At 45.4% G+C, this 11,893-nt stretch overlaps 1 protein-coding gene across 1 annotated transcript in view; it reads right to left on the bottom strand.

Moving 5' to 3' along the window:
* Positions 1-203: 203 nt before the first annotated feature.
* The window catches only part of m1ap (meiosis 1 associated protein), an 80,892-nt gene continuing 69,202 nt past the window's right edge, over positions 204-11,893 (bottom strand). The window contains exons 9-12 of the mRNA XM_071378823.1: positions 8,781-8,984; positions 6,792-6,907; positions 4,192-4,270; positions 204-383 (exon numbers count right to left, since the gene is read on the bottom strand). Coding sequence (XP_071234924.1) covers positions 204-383; positions 4,192-4,270; positions 6,792-6,907; positions 8,781-8,984 — 579 coding nt within the window. The remainder of the gene's footprint in view (positions 384-4,191; positions 4,271-6,791; positions 6,908-8,780; positions 8,985-11,893) is intronic.

Raw genomic sequence — 11,893 nt, 5'->3', positions numbered from 1 at the left:
GGAGCTGTGGTGTGTTATTTTTTCCTGTTTAATTGATTCATTGAACTATGATCTTTTGAGATGTTCTCAGGGCTCCATTGTAAATGAGACCCTGGTCTCAAGTGGGATCCCGTGAATAAATAAAAAGTCAAGTAAAAAATAACAAAATTAATCTATCAGTACCCAGGGGAAACTTCACTCTGGGGCGAGGTGCAATAATAGTGTCACAGCATCATCAGTAGATCGTCGCCGTAGGAACAGAGGGGTGTGGCGGTGGCCCGGGGGTCCGGGGTCATGGTGAGGGTTGGGCGAGACATCTTAGAGGGAGGAGGGGCAGAGGGGAGGGGCGCCACGGTGGCCCTGACTCTACTGTTACCCCCCTGGAACTGACGAGCCTGCTGCTGCTGCTGAGGGGGATGGAGGGAGGAGACAGAGAGGGAGGAGTAAGTTCCTGTGTATTGTGTGGCAGAGAGAATAAATACCGTTGTAAATACAACCCATATTTATGTTTATTTTCCCTTTTGTACCTTAACTATTTGCACATAATATGACATTTGTAATGTCTTTATTCTTTGGATGTACATTTTTATTGTTTATTTCACTTTTGTATATTATCTAAACTTAGCAAAAAAAGAAACGTCCCTTTTTCAGGACCCTGTCTTTCTAAGATAATTCGTAAAAAATCCAAGTAACTTCACAGATCTTCATTGTAAAGGGTTTAAACACTGTTTCCCATGCCTGTTCAATGAACCATAAACAATTAATGAACATGCGCCTGTGGAACGGTCGTTAAGACATTAACAACTTACAGACGGTAGGCAATTAAGGTCACAGTTATGAAAACTTAGGACACTAAAGAGGCCTTTCTACTGACTCTGAAAAACACAAAAAGAAAGATGCTCATCTGGGTGAACGTGCTTTAGGCATGCTGCAAGGAGGCATGAGGACTGCAGATGTGGCCAGGGCAATAAATTGCAATGTCCGTAGTGTGAGACGCCTAAGACAGCGCTACAGGGTGACAGGACAGACAGCTGATCGTCCTCGCAGTGTAACAACACCTGCACTGGATCGGTACATCCGAACATCACACCTGCGGGACAGGTACAGGATGGCAACAACAACTGCCCGAGTTACACCAGGAACGCACAATCACTCCATCAGTGCTCAGACTGTCCGCAATAGTCTGAGAGAGGCTGGACTGAGGCTTGTAGCCTGTTGTAAGGCAGGTCCTCACCAGACATCACCGGCAACAACGTCGCCTATGGGCACAAACCCACCGACGCTGGACCAGACAGGACTGGCAAAAAGTGCTCTTCACTGACGAGTTGCGGTTTTGTCTCACCAGGGGTGATGGTCGGATTCGCGTTTATCGCCGAAGGAATGAGTGTTACACCGAGGCCTGTACTCTGGAGCGGGATCGATTTGGAGGTGGAGGGTCCGTCATGATCTGGGGCGGTGTGTCACAGCATCATCGGACTGAGGTTGTTGTCATTGCAGGCAATCTCAACGCTGTGCGTTACAGGGAAGACATCCTCCTACTTCATGTGGTACCCTTCCTGCAGGCTCATCCTGACATGACCCTCCAGCATGACAATGCCACGAACCACACTGCTCGTTTTCTGCGTGATTTCCTGCAAGACAGGAATGTCAGTGTTCTGCCATCGCCAGCGAAGAGCCCGGATCTCAATCCCATTGAGCACGCCTGGGACCTGTTGGATCGGAGGGTGAGGGCTAGGGCCACTCCCCCCAAAAATGTCCAGGAATTTGCAGGTGCCTTGGTGGATGAGTGGGGTAACATCTCACAGCAAGAACTGGCAAATCTGGTGCAGTCCATGAGGAGGAGATGCACTGCAGTACTTAATGCAGCTGGTGGCCACACCAGATACTGACTGGAGTACTTAATGCAGCTGGTGGCCACTCCATTCCATTTCTGTTAGTCACATTGAATTAGTTTTCAAATTCTTTGTGGAACTTGTTCAGTTTATGTCTCAGTAGTTGAATCTTATTATGTTCATACAAATATTTACACATGTTAAGTTTGCTGAAAATAAACGCAGTTGACAGTGAGAGGACGTGTATTTTTTTGCTGAGTTTAGTTCACTTTCTTTGGCAATGTTAACATGTGTTTCCCATGCCAATAAAGCCAAAGAGAGGGAGATGAAGGGACAAAGACAAAGTCACTGTGTATTTCACATTACAAAGCGTTTAGTTATTTTGCTAGAAAGGGAGTGGAAAGAGAAAGCGACAAAGAGAAAGACAGAAATAGATGAGAGAGGTGAGATACAGTTAAGGGGGAGGAGAGAGAGAGAGAGGCAGAACTGTCTCTCAAGAGAAGACAGGCTATGTGCACACTGCCCACAAAATGAGTTGGAAACTGAGCTGCACTTCCTAACCTCCTGCCCAATGTATGACCATATTAGAGACACATATTTCCCTCAGATTACACAGATCCACAAAGAATTTGAAAACAAATTCAATTTTGATAAACTCCGATATCTACTGGGTGAAACACCACAGTGTGCCACCACAGCAGCAGGATGTGTGACCTGTTGCCACAAGAAAAGGGGAACCAGTGAAGAACACCAATGTAAACACGACCCATATTAATGTTTATTTTCCCTTTTGCACTTTAACTATTTGCACATCGTTACAACACTGTATATAGACATAATATGACATTTGAAATGTCTTTATTCTTTTAGAACTTTTGTGAGTGTAATATTTACTGTTAACTTTTTCTTGTTTATTTCACTTTTGTTAATCATCTATTTCACTTGCTTTATGTTTCCCATGCCAATGAAGCCCTTTGAATTGAGAGAGGTCAGGGGGAGAGAGAGAATCACTGTTACATTTCATGATCTATTTGCATTGCAGGAGACCTTATCAGAGATGACCCATAAAGCTAACACACACACACACACACACACACACACACACACACACACACACACACACACACACACACACACACACACACACACACACACACACACACACACACACACACCCAAATGACCTGATCAGGAAATACTATGGGCTGTAGTAATAGCTGATAGCGACATGTATGGCATGATAATGAGTGACTAGGAGTCCATAGCACCAACAGACTGGCACTCAGGCTAAAAGAATACCCAAGAATTGACTAAAAAGAAGAAGTCTATTAGTTGTGAGGTAATCATTGGAAGACACAGAGAAGTCTCCACGGTAACAGGCCGGGTGACAGTTCCAGTTCCGCTCTCTCTCGTCTCTCTGACTCAGATTGAGACAAGGCGATTCGATTCGCCCAATCACTCCTCTAATACAATGAAATCACCCTGGAGACAGAGTGTGTGTGTGTGTGTGTGTGTGACTGTGTATGAGTGACTGTATGTTTGAGTGCGTGCGTGCGCACGTGTATGAGTGACTGTATGTTTGAGTGCGTGCGTGCGTGTGCACGTGTGAGACACTTTTGATTAAATATGGCTCTGAAGTCAAGAAGTACAATACTGCCATCTAGTGCAGACTTTCATAAGTAGAATTATCATCTATATCGTAATACAACATCTATATAATCTATATCATAATACAACATCTATATAATCTATATCATTTATATCATAATACATCTATATAATCTATATCATTTATATAATCTATATCATAATACATCATCTATATATCCTATATAATTTATATAATCTATATCATAATACAACATCTATATAATCTATATCACAATTCAACATCTATATAATCTATATCATAATACAACATCTATATAATCTATATCATAATACAACATCTATATAATCTATATCATTTATATAATCTATATCATAATACAACATCTATATAATCTATATCATAATACAACATCTATATAATCTATATCATTTATATAATCTATATCATAATACAACATCTATATTTCCTTATATGAACTGTAACACAGTAAAATCTTAGAAAAATCGTTACATGTTTAGTTTATATTTTTTGTTGTTGAGTATATCTTGTGTGAATGTTAGTACACTACAATCAAGTTGAAACAGAACAAACAGCTCAAGTATGAGCATGAACTTTGACCCCAGTCATAAATGTCCATAGGTTAAACTAATCATTCACCAGGAACACATCATAAACAGAGAAATATACGGTTCTGTGGTTCTGTCGTCATAGAAACGGAGAAACAGAGTTAAGGATTGTTAGCAGTAGACTGAACAGGGACAAACAAACCTGTCTTGGCTGTCGAGCGGGTGTAGTTGACGGGCCCACTGTTGGTCGTGGTTGGTCCCTGCGTGGAGTCTGTTGGGGTCTGTAGGGGAAATGACAGATCAACTGTTGTATTGTAGTAAGTACCATGACCACGGTAAAGTCATGTGTCATTCATCAGGTACAACCATCATCCTTCTCCTCATCCTCATCTATCAGGTACAACCATCATCCTTCGCCTCATCCTCATCTATCAGGTACAACCATCATCCTTCTCCTCATCTATCAGGTACAACCATCATCCTCCTCATCCTCATCTATCAGGTACAACCATCATCCTTCGCCTCATCCTCATCTATCAGGTACAACCATCATCCTTCTCATCCTCATCTATCAGGTACAACCATCATCCTTCTCCTCATCCTCATCTATCAGGTACAACCATCATCCTTCTCCTCATCTATCAGGTACAACCATCATCCTTCTCCTCATCCTCATCTATCAGGTACAACCATCATCCTTCTCCTCATCCTCATCTATCAGGTACAACCATCATCCTTCTCCTCATCCTCATCTATCAGGTACAACCATCATCCTTCTCCTCATCCTCAACTATCAGGTACAACCATCATCCTTCTCCTCATCCTCATCTATCAGGTACAACCATCATCTTTCGCCTCATCCTCATCTATCAGGTACAACCATCATCCTTCTCCTCATCCTCATCTATCAGGTACAACCATCATCATTCTCCTCATCTATCAGGTACAACCATCATCATTCTCCTCATCCTCATCTATCAGGTACAACCATCATCCTTCTCCTCATCCTCATCTATCAGGTACAACCATCTTCCTCCTCCTCATCCTCATCTATCAGGTACAACCATCATCCTTCTCCTCATCCTCATCTATCAGGTACAACCATCATCCTTCTCCTCATCCTCAACTATCAGGTACAACCATCATCCTTCTCCTCATCCTCATCTATCAGGTACAACCATCATCTTTCGCCTCATCCTCATCTATCAGGTACAACCATCATCCTTCTCCTCATCCTCATCTATCAGGTACAACCATCATCATTCTCCTCATCCTCATCTATCAGGTACAACCATCATCATTCTCCTCATCCTCATCTATCAGGTACAACCATCATCCTTCTCCTCATCCTCATCTATCAGGTACAACCATCATCCTTCTCCTCATCTATCAGGTACAACCATCATCCTTCTCCTCAACTATCAGGTACAACCATCATCCTTCTCCTCATCCTCATCTATCAGGTACAACCATCATCCTTCTCCTCATCCTCATCTATCAGGTACAACCATCATCCTTCTCCTCATCCTCATCTATCAGGTACAACCATCATCCTTCTCCTCATCCTCAACTATCAGGTACAACCATCATCCTTCTCCTCATCCTCATCTATCAGGTACAACCATCATCTTTCGCCTCATCCTCATCTATCAGGTACAACCATCATCCTTCTCCTCATCCTCATCTATCAGGTACAACCATCATCATTCTCCTCATCCTCATCTATCAGGTACAACCATCATCCTTCTCCTCATCCTCATCTATCAGGTACAACCATCATCCTTCTCCTCATTCTCATCTATCAGGTACAACCATCATCCTTCGCCTCATCCTCATCTATCAGGTACAACCATCATCCTTCTCCTCATTCTCATCTATCAAGGACAAACTTCATCCTTCTCCTCATCCTCATCTATCAGGTACAACCATCATCCTTCTCCTCATCCTCATCTATCAGGTACAACCATCATCCTTCACCTCATCCTCATCTATCAGGTACAACCATCATCCTTCTCCTCATCCTCATCTATCAGGTACAACCATCATCCTTCTCCTCATCCTCATCTATCAGGTACAACCATCATCCTTCTCCTCATCCTCATCTATCAGGTACAACCATCATCCTTCTCCTCATCCTCATCTATCAGGTACAACCATCATCCTTCGCCTCATCCTCATCTATCAGGTACAACCATCATCCTTTGCCTCATCCTCATCTGTCAGGTACAACCATCTTCCTCCTGCTCATCCTCATCTATCAGGTACAACCATCATCCTTCTCCTCATCCTCATCTATCAGGTACAACCATCATCCTTCTCCTCATCTATCAGGTACAACCATCATCCTCCTCCTCATCCTCATCTATCAGGTACAACCATCATCCTTCTCCTCATCCTCAACTATCAGGTACAACCATCATGGGTGGTGACAGCAGTCACCTGTATGGATATGAGGGTGGTGACAGCAGTCACCTGTATGGATATGAGGGTGGTGACAGCAGTCACCTGTATGGATATGAGGGTGGTGACAGCAGTCACCTGTATGGATATGAGGGTGGTGACAGCAGTCACCTGTATGGATATGAGGGTGGTGACAGCAGTCACCTGTATGGATATGAGGGTGGTGACAGTAGGCACCTGTATGGATATGAGGGTGGTGACAGTAGGTACCTGTATGGATATGAGGGTGGTGACAGCAGTCACCTGTATGGATATGAGGGTGGTGACAGCAGTCACCTGTATGGATATGAGGGTGGTGACAGTAGGCAACTGTATGGATATGAGGGTGGTGACAGTAGGTACCTGTATGGATATGAGGGTGGTGACAGCAGTCCCCTGCTCCTCAGGTGCTGGTAGAGGTTACTCCTCAGAGAGAGAGGATTGAAGAGAGACTCTTCTTCTAGCTGACCCACACAACTCTGAAGGGGGGGGGGGAAGAGAGATTTGTAATGTCTTTATTCTTTTGGAACTTCTGTGAGTCTAATGTTTACTGTTAATTTTAATGTTTATTTCACTTTTGTTTATTATCTATTTCACTTGCTTTGGCAATGTACAGTGGGGCAAAAAAGTATTTAGTCAGCCACCAATTGTGCAAGTTCTCCCACTTAAAAAGATGAGAGAGGCCTGTAATTTTCATCATAGGTACACTTCAACTATGACAGACAAAATGAGGGGGAAAAATCCAGAAAATCACATTGTAGGATTTTTAATGAATTTATTTGCAAATTATGGTGGAAAATAAGTATTTGGTCAATAACAAAAGTTTTTTCTCAAAACTTTGTTATATACCCTTTGTTGGCAATGACAGAGGTCAAACGTTTTCTGTAAGTCTTCACAAGGTTTTCACACACTGTTGCTGGTATTTTGGCCCATTTCTCCATGAAGATCTCCTCTAGAGCAGTGATGTTTTGGGGCTGTTGCTGGGCAACACGGACTTTCAACTCCCTCCAAAGATTTTCTATGGGGTTGAGATCTGGAGACTGGCTAGGCCACTCCAGGACCTTGAAATGCTTCTTACGAAGCCACTCCGTCGTTGCCCGGGTGGTGTGTTTGGGATCATTGTCATGCTGAAAGACCCAGCCACGTTTCATCTTCAATGCCCTTGCTGATGGAAGGAGGTTTTCACTCAAAATCTCACGATACATGGCCCCATTCATTCTTTCCTTTACACGGATCAGTCGTCCTGGTCCCTTCGCAGAAAAACAGCCCCAAAGCATGATGTTTCCACCCCCATGCTTCACAGTAGGTATGGTGTTCTTTGGATGCAACTCAGCATTCTTTGTCCTCCAAACATGACGAGTTGAGTTTTTACCAAAAAGTTATATTTTGGTTTCATCTGACCATATGACATTCTCCCAATCTTCTTCTGGATCATCCAAATGCTCTCTAGCAAACTTCAGACGGGCCTGGACATGTACTGGCTTAAGCAGGGGGACACGTCTGGCACTGCAGGATTTGAGTCCCTGGCGGCGTAGTGTGTTACTGATGGTAGGCTTTGTTACTTTGGTCCCAGCTCTCTGCAGGTCATTCACTAGGTCCCCCCGTGTGGTTCTGGGATTTTTGCTCACCGTTCTTGTGATCATTTTGACCCCACGGGGTGAGATCTTGCGTGGAGCCCCAGATCGAGGGAGATTATCAGTGGTCTTGTATGTCTTCCATTTCCTAATAATTGCTCCCACAGTTGATTTCTTCAAACCAAGCTGCTTACCTATTGCAGATTCAGTCTTCCCAGCCTGGTGCAGGTCTACAATCTTGTTTCTGGTGTCCTTTGACAACTTGGCCATAGTGGAGTTTGGAGTGTGACTGTTTGAGGTTGTGGACAGGTGTCTTTTATACTGATAACAAGTTCAAACAGGTGCCATTAATACAGGTAACGAGTGGAGGACAGAGGAGCCTCTTAAAGAAGAAGTTACAGGTCTGTGAGAGCCAGAAATCTTGCTTGTTTGTAGGTGACCAAATACTTATTTTCCACCATAATTTGCAAATAAATTCATTAAAAATCCTACAATGTGATTTTCTGGATTTTTTTCCCTCATTTTGTCTGTCATAGTTGAAGTGTACCTATGATGAAAATTACAGGCCTCTCTCATCTTTTTAAGTGGGAGAACTTGCACAATTGGTGGCTGACTAAATACTTTTTTGCCCCACTGTATGTTTCCCATGACAATAAAGACCTTCAATTGAATTGAATTTGAGAGAGAGAAAGAGAGGAGAGACATACAGAGAGAGCGAGAGAGAGTGTGTATGTATATTTAGTCATAGTAAATCAGGTGATTTATCTACAGTCTGTACCTGTATGGTGGTGAGTGCATCAGGTGGGGGGTCCTGATTTGAGACAGGCAGTTGGCAGGGCAGCAGCAGCTCTCTGTTTGCCACAGGTTTGAGGAGGAGGGAGAGAGCGGCAGAGGGCTGAAGGAGGTAGTGGCAACACACACCAGAACCAATAGAACTGGAACCAATAGGCTCTGAACGCACCAGTAGGAACCAGTCACGAGCCTGGAAAGAGAGAGGGAGCATTGAGGAGGGAGAGAGAGAGAGAGAGCAGAACAGACCACCCCAGACCATGACCATAGCCTCGACATCACAGCAGGACAGACAAATGAAGAACCCCAAGCCCAGGGGATCCCAACCTCTCTGAGCACCCCCCCCTGTCAGCCCTCCTGACAACCCCACCCTGATAGCCCCCCTGACAACCTCACCCTGACAACCTCACCCTGACACCTCACCCTGATAGCTACCCGGGCAACCTCACCCGGGCAACCTCACCCTGACAACCTCACCCGGGCAACCTCACCCTGACAACCTCACCCGGGCAACCTCACCCTGACAACCCCCCCCCTGATAGCCCTCCTGACAACCCCTCCTGATAGCCATCCTGACAACTCACCCTGATAGCCCTCCTGACAACCCCCCCTGATAGCCCTCCTGACAACCCCCCCTGATAGCCATCCTGACAACTCACCCTGATAGCCCTCCTGACAACCCCCCCTGATAGCCCTCCTGACAACCCACCCTGATAGCCCTCCTGACAACCCCCCCTGATAGCCCTCCAGACAACCCCCCCTGATAGCCCTCCTGACAACCCCCCCTGATAGCCCTCCAGACAACCCCCCCTGATAGCCCTCCAGACAACCCCCCCTGATAGCCCTCCTGACAACCCCCCCTGATAGCCCCCCTGATAGCCCTCCTGACAACCCCCCCTGATAGCCCTCCAGACAACCCCCCCTGATAGCCCTCCTGACAACCCCCCCCCCCCCACCCCACCGTCAGCCATCCTGATAGCCTCCTGACAAACCCCCCTGTCAGCCACCCTGATAGCCCCCCTGACAACCCCCCCTGTCAGCCACCCTGATAGCCTCCTGACAACCCCCCCCTGTCAGCCACCCTGATAGCCTCCTGACAAACCCCCCTGTCAGCCACCCTGATAGCCCCCCTGACAACCCCCCCTGTCAGCCACCCTGATAGCCTCCTGACAACCCCCCCCTGTCAGCCACCCTGATAGCCTCCTGACAACCCCCCCCTGTCAGCCACCCTGATAGCCCTCCAGACAACCCCACCTGTCAGCCCTCCTGACACCCCCCCCCGATAGCCCTCCTGACAACAGAGATTGTACTCCATATGGACTCAAATGGGAAATATATACAAGACAATAAACTTTTTCCCAAACACACAGTGTCTAAACTCTGGTGTCCAAACACCCAGCGCGCCCTAGACCTTCTGTCTGAGGACCAACTAGGGTCACCCAGCCACATAATAATACACACAGGCACAAACCACCTGAGGGACCAGCAGGAAAGGGTGGACACAGCACTCAAGGGAGTGATTGAAAAAAGTTCTTCCACTTTCCCCAACGCACAAGTGGTTATCTCCACCCTGCTACCAGGAAAATACTTCCATGCTGCTACCATACAGCGGGTAAACGCAAGTATTTCCAGTGACTGTGCCTCAAAACCAAATGTTTACCTGACCCACCATTCCACCCTGGACTTGAACAGCCTTTACGACCAGGTCCACCTCTACAAGGCAGCAGTGCCCACCTTCACCCGGACCCTGAAGGACATTGCCCTCAACCACAGACCCAACACCTCACACAGGAGCAAATGTCCTCCTGTGTGCTACCTATATCCCTCAGTAGAATCCCCATACGTTAATGAAGACAGCTTCTCCATCCTGGAGGGGGAAATCGATCATTTCCAGGCCCAGGGACATGTACTAGTCTGTGGCGACCTAAATGCCAGAACCGGACAAGAACCCTCTGAACCCCCTGACACCCTCAGCACACAGGGGACAAACACCTACCTGGAGGTGACAACATTGAGAGAATGCCAAGAGTGTGCAAAGCTGTCACCAAGGCAAAGGATGGCTACTTTGAATAATATAAAATATATTTTAATTCGTTTAACACTTGCTTGGTTACTACATGATTCCATATGTGTTATTTCATAGTTGTAATGTTTTCACTATTATTCTACAATGTAGAAAAAAGTAAAAATAAAGAAAAGCCCTGGAATGAGTAGGTGTCCAAACTTTCGACTGGTACTGTAACTTCCACAAAGCTGTGAACAATCTGAGAGACAAGGCAAGAAGGGCCTTCTACGTCATCAAAAAGAACATTACATTTGACATAGCAATTAGTTTCTGGCTAAAAATACTTGAATCAGTTATAGAAACCATTGCCCTTTATGGTTGTGAGGTCTGGCGTCCGGTCACCAACCAAGAATTCACTAAATGGGACAAACACAAAATTGACTATGTATAGACTCAGCGGGCATAGCCTTGCTATTGAGAAAGGTCGCCGTAGGCAGACTTGGCTCTCAAGAAAAGACAGGCTATGTGCACACTGCCCACAAAATGAGGTGGAAACTGAGCTGCACTTCCTAACCTCCTGCCAAATGTATGACCATATTAGAGACACATATTTCCCTCAGATTACACAGACCCACAAAGAATTCGAAAACAAATCCAATTTTGATAAAGTCCCCTATCTACTGTGTGAAATACCACAGTGTGCCATTACAGCAGCAAGATTTGTGACTTGTTACCACAAGAAAAGGGCAACCAGTGAAGAACAAACACCATTATAAATACAACCCATATTTATGTTGATTTATTTTCCCTTTAGTACTTTAACTATTTACACATAATATGAACTTTTGTTAGTGTAATGTTTGAGGAGGAGGGAGAGGGAGGCTGACAGCTGTAGTGGCAACAACACCAGAACCAATAGAATTCTGATTGGCACCAACAGGAACCAGTCAGGAGCCTGAAAACACACAAACACATACACACACTCTCTCTGTCTCTCTCTCTCTCTGTCTCTCTCTCTATATATATATATATCTCTCTCTCTGTCTCTCATCATCCCTCGTTAACTTTCTCTCCCTCCCTCCCTCCCTCCCTCCCTC

This window comes from Salvelinus alpinus, chromosome 31 (assembly GCF_045679555.1).
Source record: "Salvelinus alpinus chromosome 31, SLU_Salpinus.1, whole genome shotgun sequence".
Classification (NCBI taxonomy): Eukaryota; Metazoa; Chordata; class Actinopteri; order Salmoniformes; family Salmonidae; genus Salvelinus; species Salvelinus alpinus.
Note: the sequence above shows the minus strand (reverse complement) of the source record. Positions and strands in the feature narration are given on the sequence as shown.